Source organism: Nycticebus coucang, chromosome 9 (genome assembly GCF_027406575.1).
Source record: "Nycticebus coucang isolate mNycCou1 chromosome 9, mNycCou1.pri, whole genome shotgun sequence".
NCBI classification, from domain to species: domain Eukaryota; kingdom Metazoa; phylum Chordata; class Mammalia; order Primates; family Lorisidae; genus Nycticebus; species Nycticebus coucang.
The window spans coordinates 127,304,467-127,319,946 of NC_069788.1; the positions used below are offsets into that span (position 1 = coordinate 127,304,467).

General features: G+C 45.7%; 1 protein-coding gene and 1 non-coding gene across 4 annotated transcripts in view; one reads left to right on the forward strand and one right to left on the reverse strand.

The window, feature by feature from the left end:
• ARMH4 (armadillo like helical domain containing 4) overlaps positions 1-13,871 on the reverse strand; it is a 183,384-nt gene extending 169,513 nt beyond the window's left edge. Inside the window, exons 1-3 of one of the 3 annotated variants that reach the window (XM_053603561.1) lie at positions 6,133-6,198; positions 5,125-5,243; positions 1,216-2,608 (exon numbers count right to left, since the gene is read on the reverse strand). In XM_053603561.1, coding sequence (XP_053459536.1) covers positions 1,216-2,551 — 1,336 coding nt within the window. In that variant the 5' untranslated portion in view covers positions 2,552-2,608; positions 5,125-5,243; positions 6,133-6,198. Of the gene's footprint in view, positions 1-1,215; positions 2,609-5,124; positions 5,244-6,132; positions 6,199-13,476; positions 13,556-13,794 lie in introns of those variants that run through there. The other 2 variants (XM_053603563.1, XM_053603562.1) reach the window with 2 other exon arrangements.
• LOC128595256 (U6atac minor spliceosomal RNA) lies at positions 5,580-5,705 on the forward strand. The gene has a single exon (XR_008382895.1). It is a non-coding gene; the product is annotated as a U6atac minor spliceosomal RNA (small nuclear RNA).
• Positions 13,872-15,480: the final 1,609 nt, after the last annotated feature.

A 15,480-nucleotide genomic window follows, 5' to 3' on the forward strand; every position in this document is an offset into this window, starting at 1 on the left:
CACTTTCTAAAACATATTACTGATTTGATATTTTCCATTAATTGGACTACTTGGCTGAATTAACACATTGTACATGTTCCAAAACAATTTGAAATGAGCATTCGCACATCATGCAGAGCTTTTCCTTCCCACTGTTATCTACCCAACTAACTATAAGAAAAGAATAACATTTTCCATCAGCAATAAATATAAGGCTTGCCAGCTCATAATACTCACAGATTTAAGGACCAAGAGAAAGCAGAAAAAAAATGCAGCACAAGCCAGTGACAACTTGTCTTTCCCCCATTGTTTCTAGCTGCTTTCTTTTGGAGAAAACAGAAGTCAGAGAATTAATGTGGTTAATACTATGAAATAAATACAGTATTTACCTGAAGCTTTTTGTAAGAAATGTAAAGGATGTGACTATGTTTCACAACAATGTGAATACAAGTATCCTATACTGTTTATTACACCATTTAAACCTGGAGTAATCTTTCACCATTTTTATATTAACATATTTTCATAATAAAACATTTGACAAATATTAGTCTATATCAGAGTTTCTCAGTCTCAATGCTATTAACACTTTGGGGGCAGCGCCTGTGGCTCAGTCGGTAAGGCGCCGGCCCCATATACCGAGGGTGGTGGGTTCAAACCCGGCCCCGGCCAAACTGCAACCAAAAAATAGCCGGGCGTTGTGGCGGGCGCCTGTAGTCCCAGCTGCTCGGGAGGCTGAGGCAAGAGAATTGCTTAAGCCCAGGAGTTGGAGGTTGCTGTGAGCTGTGTGAGGCCACGGCACTCTACAGAGGGCCATAAAGTGAGACTCTGTCTCTACAAAAAAAAAAAAAAGAAAACACTTTGGCTCAGGTAGTTCTTTTCTGTGGGGGCTGTCCCGTGTCCTCCAAGCAGCAGCCCTGCCCTCTACCCACGTGATGCCAGGAGCACCTCTTGGTTGTTAACAACTGAATATGTCTCTGAACGTTGCTACCTGTCCCCTGAGGGAGGGACAGAGTTGAACCATCCCCCATTGAAGACTACTGGTCTATATGCAGCATTTATATTTGGGTGTAATTTTTATTAAAAATACATGATTTACCTGTACACTTTGGCCTTCCATTAAATGTTAACCTATTTCTAAATTGCCATTTAAAAAAGAAACCACAAAACCAAATCAAAAGATTCCAAATTAAAGAAAGCTTGTTTTCCTTTTCTTTTCATTTTTTTTCTTTCGTTTACCTTTTGATGTATTTCCCAACAGTTGATATGCCTCGGACTCATACTCTGAGATGGAAACAGTGGTCTCTAAGGAAGACCCAGCATCCTTTTCCTTGATGGATTCCGTGAAGTCTCCCGTACTTTGGAACAGGTTCACAACAGAAACTGTTGTGTCTTCCATCAGGCTTGTGGGGGGAAAGGAACTCTGATGGGTGAAGGCAGGAGACAGCTCATCCCCTTGTGCTGTTACCAGGACTGTCCCCATGTGTGCTTCCCCTCTGGCCAGCCCCAGAGCCACGTGCGCAGCCTCTGTCGGAGGCCAGCCCCCTTCCAGCCCCTCATGGCGTGCCTGTGCTGTCGGAGACATTTCCACTCTCACCTGAGCCCCTGCACTGTCTCCAAGCTTTGAGGTCTTTATTTGGCCTACACTCTTTAATTTGGTGTCATCCCACTCATCACTTAAGACAATAGCAGTTGAGACAGCTGTGCTGACACTCAGTGTGACTTGTGGGGCTCCCAGCAGACTATCAGTTTCCGGCTGGACACTCAGTGTATGCTCAGAAGTCATGAATGATTGCCTGGTAGAAGTCACCTGGGTATCGTCAGCTGTCATCTGCACAAGCTTCTCCTTATCAGGTGTGAGGCTCTCAGGCTCAGGGCCTGCTGTGGACCCCGTACCAGGAAAAGACGTTTTTCTGTGGTCTGGGGATGCTTCAGATTCCTCAGGCCTCAGCCAGGCGGTCAGCATTTCTTTAGCATTCACATGGGATGAAGATGAGTGTCCCAGACTAACTCCTTCCTGACTTTCAGTTGCAAATAACTGGTCATCCACATGGCTCAGTGTTGCTTCTGTGGCCCCTTCTGCAGTGGGCTGCATGCTGGTCCTCCTGCGGCCCTCCTCCTTTCCATCACTATGCAGAGAAGCAGTTGCAGCGACAGCAGTGGTGAACACAGCCTTGAAAGGTCTAATTTCCGGAGACATTCTCTCTGGCTGGCTGGAACCAAACACGTCTTCACCTGCTGGGCCTGCTGGCGCAGTAGCAGCATAAGGCAGGAGCCCGGCTCCTCCAGGAGGGGTTTCTTTGTTAATCAAGAACACTTGACTTGATGGCACGGCTGATGGCCCTGCGGACGGCAGTGGACCTTCAGAGACCACCATGTGAGGCACCTGCTTTGAGGTAATGGAGCTGTTCTCTAGGTCATCTGCGTTCATCTTCTCAAACTGCCCTTCCTCTGCAGGAACATACGCTATCTCACTCCTTTCTGTTTGGGGAAAGGCCAGACATCGTGCTGCAAAGTTGAGAAGCAGAAGGCCACAGAAAGCCAGACAAGTGTGCAGTGTGACTGGTCTGCTCATAGTGGAGGAGAAATGTGCAAGGAAATTGGCAGAGTTGACAATTCCAGTAATGGAGTCCTGCAGAAAAATAAAGCATGCCAAACTGTCAGAGAAATGTACGTTGTGAATAATTTCCTTTAAAATTAAACCAAAAGTAAAAATAATCTCCTCTCTCCTTGACTCCACGCACAGAGACAGTAGATAGAAGAGGGCTGCTCTATTTCTTTGTACCTTTGAGACATGGATAACCCAGTTCCTTTTTCCCTGCTGAATTTTGCTGATTTAACTTTCAAGCTCCCTAGAAAAATGTACAGGAAGTTCAAGTATTAGGTTCATTGTTTCTTACATACCTACTAGAAATAAACTACCCTTGAAGTCACATTTGCAAAAAGAAAAAAAAATTCTCCTAATTTCTCTATTAATCGCACAAATGACTACAGAAATAGCAACATGTACAAGATATAAAAAGGAAATTTTTTTTTTTTTTTTTGTAGAAACAGAGTCTCACTTTATGGCCCTCGGTAGAGTGCCGTGGCCTCACACAGCTCACAGCAACCTCCAACTCCTGGGCTTAAGCGATTCTCTTGCCTCAGCCTCCTGTGTAGCTGGGACTACAGGTGCCCGCTCTTACACATTCATTCATTCAAAGAACTTTTAAGTGTTGCCATAGTCTAAATGTTTGCATCTCCCAAAATGGATACGTTGAAACCTAATCAGTAATGTAATATAAAGTGGGGCCTTAGGGAAGTGATTACACAGGAATGAGATTAGTCCCCTTATAAAAGAGACCCCAGAGAGCTCCTTCATCCCTTCCACCATGTGCGGAAGTAAAAAGGTGCCATCCATGAACCAGAACACCAAATCTGCTGGTGATCTTGGACTTTCCAGCCTGGAAAACTGTGAGAAATAAATTTCTATTGTTCAAAGCTGCCCCATTTACATTATTTTATTACAGCAACCCAAAGAGACTGAAACACGTATGTTTTAAAACTTATGTGATATCATTGTTAAATACTGACCACCAGTTACTGTCAAGTTTAAAGAAGTATATATATATATATAGAGAGAGAGAGAGAGAGAGAGAGAGAGAGAGACTTCTTACTATGTCCCCAAGGCTATAGTGTCATAGCTCACAGCAACCTCAAACTCTCAGGCTCAGGAGATCCTCCTGCCTCATCCTCCCCAGTAGCTGGGACTATAGTCGCCCACCACAACACCTGGCTAATTTTTCTATTTTTAGTAGAGACAGGGTCTCACTCTCACTCAGGTTGTTCTTAAACTGGTGAGCTCATACAATCCACCAGCCTTGGCCTCCCAGAGTGCTGGGATTACAAGTGTGAGCCACTGTGCCTGGCCAATCATTTTCAATTAAAATATGTCTTTAAATGCTTAAATTATTTCTTATTCTCTGTAACAACCATAGAAAAAATTATAGGCAAAACCTTCATGTTTCAAAACTTAAGGATCAAAAAAAGGTTGAGTTAGGCAATGTAAATAAATGATTTTAGAAAAATACAAGTGGTTTTAAAATAAGCAATCTTTACTCAATATCAATTACTGTAAGATTTAGACATGTATTACACTCTTTAAAATAAACTACTCATGCTCTCATTACAACTAAAACTGTATTAAAATCTCTAGATCTCCCCCAATTCTAAAGGTTTTAGTTCTGTTTAAGGTTTTAGTCCTGTTTTACCGAGTAGGCCTTTCCTTTCCCATCATCAGCAATTTCTCAGATGCTGCAGGTTTTCTGGAAAATTAAACTAGAAATCGGCATTCTAAAATAAAAACCTTGCCTCTATAAAAGTTATACTTTTTCTTTCTTTCTGGTCTAATCACCCAACTACCTAAGTTAAGCACATGACAGGCATGGGTGAAATACAGAAATTTACATTTTTATAGGACATTCTCACCTTAGGAATTTCACAGCTTGCACATATTATCCCATTTATCCTTATAGGCCCTTTTAAGAAAGAAAAAAGGTCAAGTCCTCAGAGCATGATCCAGATGGCAGACGACTAACAGAACACTGAATTTTCCCTTGAGAGAGGAATGTGTGGATTCTGAGCTGACTCCTCCTGCCAACCCCCAGACACTGTGCCATCTCAGAATCAAGCCTTCAGAAACTCACAGCCCCAGATGACATCTCGACTGCACCTTCTTGAGAGACCTTGAGCCAGAACAACCCAAACAAGCTCCTCTCAAATTCCTGATGCACAGAAATGGTGTAAAATAACAAACATTTATTGTTGCTTTAAGTCATTAAGTTTTGGCATAATTTGGTATGCAAAAAGCTTGCTCTGAGAAAAAATACGAGAATGGAATGGTGTGAGGTGTCATGACGCCGTGTGCAGAAAGGGAACAGCAATACATCGGGGATAATAACTTAGCAGTAAGAGAGACCCGAAGCCACAGATGACGTCAGTAAGCCAAGAATCCTCAGACACAGTGACAGGGGTGCTGAGTTTCTCCATGTGTAGGATGGGGGCTTAAAACAATTTTATTGAAATATTAAGTGTATACAGGTAGGTAGCATTGCTTTTTTTAAAGGGGAATGTGGGAAAGATATTTGATAAAGGGAGAATAGCACATACCGAGGTATGTGGACACCCTGGACATCAGTTATCACTCTGCTGTAGGTGAACCCGTGGGCATCCAGGTCATAGCCAGGTCACAGGTCCCTGAATTTGGCCTGCTGCCTCTATGTGCCTTCCTGAAAACAAAAACGTATGTGCAGCCAAAGTGCTCACAATCGGTGAAAACACACCTTTGAGTTTCTACAGACAAGCTGGGCTTTAAACTCAAACTACATAGTCAAAGAGATAGAAAAGCAATAGAAGTTCCTGGCTCATTTCCGATCTGTTCAGGTATCTGCCCCTTCCTAAACAAATACTAACCTTACTCAGCATCCCGGAAGATAGAAAGTGTGGCCTAAAAGCTTAGTCTACATGATCCCAAATTGCTGGATTAAAACCCTGAAAGTCCCAGGCCCTGATGAATGGCAACAGGGACTGAAGAGATGTGATTGGGACAATAAAGTGATTCCTGAGTGTCACGTGAGACAAGACAAGGTCAGCGCTCCCCGTGACGAGGGTGGAAGAGGCCCTCCAGCCTGACAGCAGGCATATCGTTTAGGCATTGCCACCACCTCTGTGGCATCTAACCATCTTTTCTTTTTTTAATTCAAGTTGGGGGATGGGAGGAGGGAAGGGGGAGAGAAGAGGAGGGAGGAAGACTGCTGTGCAAACATTGTAAGCTCATCATTGACATCCTCATATTAATCAGAAATCTAAAAAGAAAATTCCTGAATTCTAGCTTTATTTGGCTTTTTTTCTTTTTTCTTCCTTTTTTCTTTGGACAGACTGTTGCCCAACTGGTCTCAAATTCCTAACCTCAAGCAATCCTCCTGCCTCAGCCTCTCACGCCTGCCCGAATGATAGCTTTATTGTAGTTAGAACTTACTATGTGATATGCATCAAGTGACCTCAGTTTCTCCTTTGGCAAACTGAGGAGTTAAAATAATTTTTGAAATCCCTTCTACCTCTAACATTTTATTTTCATATCTCATCTACATGACCTAAAATAAAAATACAGATATTTACTTCTTCTCATAGTTCTGCCATCAAATAGAAAGACACCGAGATGGTGGGATGGATGTTTCACATGGTGTTCGTGTGTTTGGAGTCCTGTGGATTGAGAGGAAAATTTCATGAACAGATTAGATAGGGGAGGGGGCAAAGAACAAGAAGGCCCCAATTGCCTTTCCAAAACATAATTTTCCTTTAAGGCTTTTTTTTTTTTTTCATCTATGTCTTGAGTTTTAGAATTTGTGTATCGAGGGAATTCTTCCATTGCCCTGAAAGACTTTTCTGTCTGTGATTGTCGGCCACCTGCTTTCTAAATCCAATTACAACAGAAAACGTGGGGGTGAACCACAAGCCATTTCTATGTCTGCATGTGAGGCCATATGTTCCTTCTCCCCACTATTCAAAGCAATGCTTGAACTTTAAAAGGAGAAAAGACAGCCTGTAGAAACAGCACAGGGGACGTACCCACAGTTCAGACCACTGGAAGATGACCTTGGAGTTCCAGGTCGCTCTCCCTTTCAAATCCAGGTCGACTCCAACGCAACGGGAGTTACACGACGTCAGAGAGTAAATAAGGAAAGACTGGCTGTGGTCAATTGGTTGACAACATTTCTAAACCTAAATTAACTACCTGCAGCTATATTTGGAAGGCTAGGAGTCTTTCTTCATCAACACTGTCCCTCCTACCTGGCAACGAGCCTGGCGTAGAGGACACTCTCAGTAAACACTGGCTGAACAAACAGATGACTGTACCTCCGCCTTGCTGGGAGAGATTGAAGGAAGGGGGAATTTCACTGCTTATTAGAATTCTGTGTCTTCATTACCTTAAATTAACTCAACCACACGAATATTTAACAAACAAACAAAAAGGACTTTCCTTGTTCCCACCCTGTGCCTCTGGATGTTACTATCCTCTCACTACAGCAACGCAAATCGATTCAGATAAATAAACCTAACCAAATTACTAACTCACATTGGATACTAGCTTCAGATAGCTTGAAAAGTATTTCCTTCAGAGCAAATTAGAAGCACTTTGTCTCTCGTTTGCTACTGAGTTCTCTACCCTAATGGCTTGGCAGTCCTCTGAACAGTTCACCACATCTCCTCCACCAGCAGGCAGGTAAGCTGTTCTGTCCAGCATTATCTTTGACAATCTTAAATAGATAATAGTCCAGAATCTATCTCTTTGTCAAGTCTAGGCACACTCAAGCTTCAAAGACAAATGAAAGACAACATAAAAAAAATAATAATCAGCCTTAGCCATCTTGTCAGACTTAATCAGATTTTTTTAACACTTGGTCAATATTTTTCCAACAAAAATGAGCAGTGGTCTTTCAGTATGTTACCAAAATGAAGAGAGAAAAGGGCAGACCAGGGTGTTAATGCATTCTCACGAGTGACAGAGCCACGCCTCCCAAATAAATTGAGTTTTGTGTGTCATATACAAGGAATGTGAGCACTTCCCCAAGAGCACTCCCGCACAGGAGGAATGTACTTTAGGGTACACTAGTCAGGTGGTGACAATCTGCCTTTGTTTTTTCTTTTCTCATGATGAATAAAAATGCTGCATATATCTGGTATGGGATGAGGAAGAAAGTTACCTAATCTCAGCTTTCGTTGTCTACAGAAAGTTACTTTGACGCCACCTCAAACACAACCAGCTTATCTAAAGTTTGGTCTTCTCTTGAACTCTTCTCTCCTTCCACAGCTTCTACGGATCCTTACATGGTCCCCTTGTCATAATCTCTGTGGAGAGTTGTGTGGCTCAGTTGGGGACCTTGCAGTCTGCCAGAATCCAAAGGATGACAACCAGACACTATCACTGAGGCCAATGCCCTCTATGAGCCTGCCATTTTCTCATCTGAAAAAGTGGGGATAATGATAGTATCTACCTCATTAAGGTGCGGTGAGGATTAAATAGGATAATTTCTGTAAGGCTCCTAGAACACTCGCATGCAGCATCTCATCCCTTCTGCTCACCTCACTGGATTGTTACTATTTTAATTGCCTCTCAACAGATGACCCTGTCTACACTCCTTCCTCTCCAGTCCATTTTATATAATCCAAACTGTTTATTTTTAAGATTAAACATGACAATAATCAGTCAAAAATTGGGAGATGCTGCATGCGAGTGTTCTGAGAGCCTTACAGAAATTATCCTATTTAATCCTCCCAACAACTTAATGAGGTAGATACTATCATTATCCCCACTTTTTTCAGATGAGAAAACGGCAGGCTTGTAGAGGACACTTGCCTCAGTGACAGTGTCTGTTTTTCATCCTTTGGATTCTGGCAGACTGCAAGGTCCCCAACTTTGCCACACAACTCTGCACTTTCTCAAAACACATCCTAATATCCCCCAAAGATACAATTGCCAAATTCCGCCTCTATTATGCAACTCCACCCCACCAGTGCCCAGGACAGACACCCGCCCCAGCCATATATATTTCCCTCTTATGTACCAAGCTCATTTTGACCTCCTAAATTTTGCTCATGCACAAGCCATGTCACTTCCTTCTCCCTCACCTCCAGGTGGCCTCCTGTTTACTAATGTGTCATCAATAGGTCTGGCCCAATTCCCTTCCCACACTTCTCTCAGCTCCTCTAGCACAACCAGTCATCATGTCTGTAAGTTTTGTCACCTCAAATGAGATCGTGTTCCTTGCACACAAACAAACTTTAAGCTTCCTTTGTTTGCCATGTAATGGTAGGCAGTCGGCACACAGAGGCGTACTCAATAAATATGTGCTGGTATAAAATGAACATAAACAACCATGTGAGAACATTTAGGAATGTGAAAGAGGCCAGGTACAGGCTCACACCTATAATCCCAGCACTTTGGGAGGCCAAGGTGGGAGGAATGCTTGAGGCCAGAAGTTCGAAACCAGCCTGGTAACACAGTGAGACCCTCTTTCAATAAAAAATTTAAAAATCAGCCAGGCATGGTGGTGGGCCCTGGTAGTCTCAGCTACTGTGAAGGCTGAGGCAGAAGGATGGCTTTGGCCCCGGAGTTCAGGGCGGCAGGGAGCTTTGCTTGGGCCACTGTACTCCAGCTTAGACAATGGAGTGAGACTCTGTCTCTAAAAAAATTAAATGTAATTTAAAATCAAAATAAATTGGGGTCACAGTGTATGGCACACCTCTTAGGGATGGGACACAATTGTAAGAGGGACTTTAACAAGTGCAATCAGTGTAACCTAATTCTTTGTACCCTCAATGAATCTCAAACAATAAAAAATAAATAATATAAAATAAAATAATTAAAATAAATTTAATTTAATTTCATAGGAATGTAAAAGCCGGGCGTTGTGGCGGGTGCCTGTAGTCAAACTTCAAACTAATGATTTTTTAATTTTTTTATTGAGGCAAGAGAATCGGCTAAACCCAGGAGTTGGAGGTTGCTGTGAGCTGTGACACCATGGCACTCTACCAAGGACGATAAAGTGAGACTGTCTCTAATAAAAAAATAAAAAATAAATCAAAGGAATGTAAAAAAGAATGTTCAGAATCTTCATTTTGTTGGGGTTTGTTTGAGACAGCATCTCACTTTGGGTCCTTTGGCCTTCTGTAGAGTCCAGAGGCATCACAGCTCACAGCAACTTCAAACTCTTGGGCTTAAGAGATCCTTCTGCCTCAGCCTCCTAAATAGCTGGGACGACAGGTACCTGCCACAATGCCCAGCTAGTTTTTCTATTTTTTTTTTCTATTTTTAGTAAAAAGGGGGTCTCACTCTTACTCAGGCTGGTCTGGAACTTCTAAGCTAAAGCAACCTACCCATCTTGGCCTCTCAGAATGCTAGGATTACAGGCATGAGCCACCACGCCTGGCCTTCATTTTGTATCGTATGTTTTGTTCAGCACCGAGCTAATTTTGGCTACTTATTCAATCTGTCATTTTATTTATTTATTTTTTTATTTTATTTTATTTTTTTTTTGTAGAGACAGAGTCTCACTGTACCTCCCTCGGTAGAGTGCCATGACATCACACGGTTCACAGCAACCTCCAGCTCCTGGGCCTACACGATTCTCCTGCCTCAGCCTCCCGAGCAGCCGGGACCACAGGCGCCCGCCACGACGCCCGGCTATTTTTTTGTTGCAGTTTGGCCGGGGCTGAGCCCGAACCCGCCACCCTCGGCATATGGGGCCCGCGCCCTACTCACTGAGCCACAGGCGCCGCCCGCCGCCCGCTTATATATACAAAAATATAAGTTTTGTATTCTTATTTCTGCTATATTTTAGGATTTCAGAGTTTATTTCACCCCAAAATATAAAGACTTAAAAGTACCAAGTCCCACAGCTTCAGGTCAACCTGCTTCCCAAATACCATGTCACCTCTTAAAATAAAATTAGTGATTCTTTGATGAGAGAAAAAGAAAATTCTTCTCCTTCTTCATCTGTGCCTTAATAACCTTTTCACTGTGTGCTTGTCATGTCCCTCCCTCAATGACGGTTTTTCATTGTGTTGCCTTTTCTCGGTTTAACCCTTAAGCTCTCATTACCAATACTATCCATTTGTCTACAGGGGAGTGCTCATTAAGACTCTGACTATCTCTCCAGCTGTGCCCAGAGCTTCCAGACACCACCTTTCTGACTTATTGTGCATGTGCTACTGACAACTGTCAGTGGCCTGATATACTGGCTGTAAGAGCTGGGCCACAGCTATCCTTCACCATAAATTAAATATCTAGAATGACAGACGATCCTTTTAGCCACATGCTCCATCACAGTAGGAGGGAGAAAGGAGTAATCACAAAGAAAACCATGGTCCCCCAGGAGGAAAGCAGAGCCAGAGCTGACAGTAAAGAGGGTGAGTGGGCTGACGTCAGGATGATTACTCCAGAAACTACCAGCAAAGTGCTCCACAGTCCCTGCAGACCACAACTGAGGTGTACTACATCCTGCACCCTCGGGCTTTAGATGCTACAATCTGGCCATGGAGACAAATGGAGAGTCTGTGCTTATCACCTTAGCACCTGCTATCTCTGGTAAAAGAAGAGGGACCTGAAGATCTTAAAATGGCTTCACGTTCCACCTCTGCCTTAGGCAAATCTCTGAAACTCAGTTTCCCTGTTGCAAAATAAGAGACAATAGTGCTCATTCTATGCTCTTCAAAGGTGAAGCACGGACAAAAAAGTGTTACTAGACAAGAAAGCAGTTTGAAAAAAATGGAAGTTTCATGCAATATAAGACAAATTAATGTCACGCCAATGTATACCCCCCTCAAACTACAGAAATGTAAGCAATGTGAAGTATCTATAACATCAGTCACCAATGGAATGTCATTTTTTTCGCCTAGATATGTCCATGGAGCTGCCCCCGTAGACAAAGTGACCTGGGAGTCTTCTGCTGCCTGCAGAGTCCTGTCATGGTCAATCTTGGTCAGCAAGCTCTTGTCTAACCATCAGTTTTTTTCAGTGACCCAACAGAACACTTCATTTCTGTTCCTTGTGATTCACAAACCTCATTTGCTTGGTAAGATCTCTAACAGCTGACATTTAAAAGGAAGCTGAAACTAGTTTTAAATATTTTTCTTTTTCTTATACTTTACCAAGTAAACACAATATAGAAAAAATGAGATTGACTACACGTCTTAATGAGGAAATGAGTTTTCATTTGATAGAAATAAAACCCAAGTTCCCTCTGCACAGAGAGCTTCCCTATGTGAGAATAAAAAAATTAACAAAAAATAACAATTCCATACACAATTTTTCAGGCAAACAACTATTGAATAAAGAGTAATGTACACCTTTAGTTGAGGAATAGAAATTTTCCATAACAGTGAAGTCCATCTTCCTCCTTTAAATACTATACTTACATTTAGCATCAAACTGTTTCTGTAATACTTAATTTTGCCAAAGTCTAGCCGGAAATATATGGTAAGAAGCCTCCCTTGAAAACAAAGACAAATTCGTATGTCTCTAATTGGCTCTGTTGCTTAGAAGTGGTGAGCCTTGGGAGTTTTGTGTATCAATGCAATTAATATCAAGTCGGCTGCATAAGTGCACGGTTCATTAGTATGACAAATATAACAAACACTCCTTTATTCAGAAAAGCAAGTCAGATTACCTTAAAATCTACACTGTGTATAAAGCAGCAATGGTTTTGATACCTCGAAACCTCACGCAGTTTTAAGTGTCTTTCACCAGACAGACGCCGCAGTAGGTTCTGGCAGCAGGTGGACAGAATCGGCGAGTCTAGATGCTGGGCTTGAAGGACACTCCTTGGAGCCCAACAGCAATACTTGTCACCAAGGAAATACACAGAAAGGAGGGGAAAGCATGCAAATTCTGACCACAGAATTCTGATCAGAATTCTGATCTCTTGCTCCTCGGAGAAGAGATCCTTCAGAGCTTCAAGGATGGTTTGTAAACCATTCCTCATTTCCCCTTAAGTTTCAAACTAAAACTTCCAAAGAAAGAAGGCAGACACTTTAGAGCAGCCTTGGCTCCTGTACGCAACTCCACTGTGCGCTGAGATTAGGTGCCAAACGCCAGGCAGGTCCTCGGGGATCCGCTCGGAAAGACAAGGACTCCTCCTATCTGAGAACCCCAAACTCTCGAGGGTCTCTCGAGCCGGTTTTGTTCACCCGGTCGCCTCCTCGCCAGCCAGGGCTCTACGTGTTTGGAATCTACACAGGTTTGGCTCCGTCAGTGACCGCGACGCACATGCGACATCTGGGCACCTCCGGCCGCACCTCCCCAACCAAGCCGGAGAATCTGCAGACTCTCTTCTCCTCCCAGTCCAGCCCGCAGGCCCTCTTTCTAATCAAGTGACCTTTGCTGGGAGCGTCCTCCGGCCGCGTCCCGAGGGGCTGGTCAGGGGCACAGCAAGGCGGCGCGACATCTCTGCGCTAAACACAACTGGGTTTCTGCAAAGTGGCAGAAGACATCTCGGTGGCCGCCGCAGCCTCCATTCGCACCTCGACTGCTGGGCTTTGGGGCACCGGGGACACTGCGATGGAGGGGTGGGAAAGGAGCGAACCGTTGTCTTCGGGAACTTCTCTCTGACCGCTGTGGGGTCGCGAGCGGAGGGAGAGGAAGAAAGAACAGCACACACAAAGCAGCCACCCCGCCAGCCCGGCCAGCCCGGCCAGCACAAAGGCCCGCTCGCCGCTGCCGGGAGGCCGGGCTGGAGCCAGGAGCGCGCAGAGTCCTCCGCGGCCTGCGCGGCGCCAGCCGCTCCCAGAGCCGCCCCCGCGCGCCCCGCGCTCTGCGCCCGGCCACCGCGTCCACGGAGCCGGCTCCCGCGCATACCCGGGGCTGCGCCGCTCCCGGGACCACCCCCAGCCGCCCAGACTCGGTCCCCGTCCCCGCCCCAGCGCCACGTCCGCAGCAGCGGCGGGAGCCGGCGCCGCGCTCACCTGTGCGCCTTCAGCCCAGCAGCGCGCGAGGGACAGCGGCGCCGGCGCTCGGCATCCCCGCGCGGGCCCTGCGGCGGCGGCGGCGGCGGCGACTCCCTCGGCTGTCTGGGACGCCGGGGGGAGGGCGCTCGGCTTCGTTGCTTATTCATTAGGCTGCGGCTGGGGATTGGGTGGCCGGGAGGGGTGCCCGCCCCGTGCCACTCGGCGCCCGCGTCCCCGCCTCCGCAGCCTCTGCTCGGCGCCCGGGACCCCTCCGGGGATCCTGCCCTGCCTCCCCTCTTCCCCGTCTGGGCTTCAGTGGCAGCTCCCCCTCCGTACCTGAAGACTAGAAACCAGGGCACCGTTCCCCCAAGAAAAGCCTGACTGAATTTCTCTGGTCTTCAAATCGGAGTCCGCAGGGCGTTCCCTGTGGAGACCGTGTGCCGCTGGTCGGTACCCAAGGGAGGGCTCTTACCGTAGCTCTGCATTAAGTAGCCCTTCCTCAATCTCTCAGGAAAGTTGAAAACCAGTGCTAATAATAAGGACGCCCTATGGAGCCCTCCCTCCTGCCAGGCACAGGACCCGGTAGGTGCCTCGCTCCTCCCGTCACCTGCTCGTTCCGCAAGTTAGAAAGTGGCTGCCGCGTCTCCAATCTGAGATGGGAGGAAAGGCCGAAGGCTGTGTGATTTGTCCAAGGTCTCACTGCGAAGGTGGCCACAGGGGATTCATGACCTACATTCTTAGGGCTTTCGAGAACTCAGTTTACTTTTTCTGATACTCCTAATTGTGAGTGGAAAGAAGCGTCAGGAATCTGAAGGCCCATTCTGGACCAACCCCCACAGCAGCAATGTTCCCGGGCAGGGCGAGCGTCCCAGCTAGCCCATAGGATTGAGCATTTTGTAAGGCACTCTTCACGGTTATCTCTTATCCTTATTCATTAGTCTGGTTTTATAGTTATTTGTAAATGCCTCGAAGGTGGAGCAAGGTCTTGTTCACCACTGACCCCACGCCTAGTACCACACAGAAGTGTGCACCCTTCTCCCTCCCACCTCCCTTTAGGTGAGAAGACGTTATCTATGCACAATCAGTCACGCATCAGTTACTAGGGCAATACTTTCTGGGAAATGAGTCCTGGGGCAATTTCCCAGGTGTGCCAACTTCACTGAGGGTGCTGGCGCAGACCTAGAAGGTACAGGCCACTACGTACACTCTACACCTTACGGGGTTGCATCCTGATGCCTCGAGGCTTCGAAACTGTACGACGTGTTCCTGTCCTGCGCCAAATGCTGTGGGCACAGTGTGCGATGGCCTCCGGCAGCAACCCACCCCACCCCCATCGTGCGTGCCCCCTGTTGTGTATGGACGTTCCTTTCCAAAACATGTTCGTGTGTTAGACCTTGTGCTGTCCCCAGTCTAGGCTCCGGACTGATATGCGTGGTGCCTTCGGAAAACCCCAGGGCACCGTGGCCAGGGTGCACATTGGCCAAGTCACCATGTCCATCCACACCAAACTACAGAACAAGGAGCACGTGATTGAGGCCCTTCGCAGGGCCAAATTCAAGTTCCCTGGCCGCCAGAAGATTCGCAGCTCCAAGAAGTGGGGTTTTACTAAGTTAAAAGCAGACGAATTTGAAGCCATGGTGGCTGAGAAGTAGCTCATCCCACATGGCTGTGGGGTCAAACACATCCCCAGTCGTGGCCCCTTGGACAAGCGGCAGGCCCAGCACTCATGAGAACTTAAAGCTGTGCTGCTTCTCATTTGCACCTACAAATAATAAATCCTACTTCCTGTCCAAAATTTAAAAATTAAGTAAACATATGAAACATAGAAAAGGTACAGTAAAAATACCATATAAGAAATGTTTTTAAAGTACATCTACAGGGCACTTACACCTGTACCCTGCACATAGGCTAGGGCACTTACCATGAACGGAGCAGGCCTGCCAAACAATGACAACTACAACCAAAAAACAGCCAGGCGTTGTGGCGGGCGCCTGTAGTCCCAGCTACTTGGAAGGCTGAGGC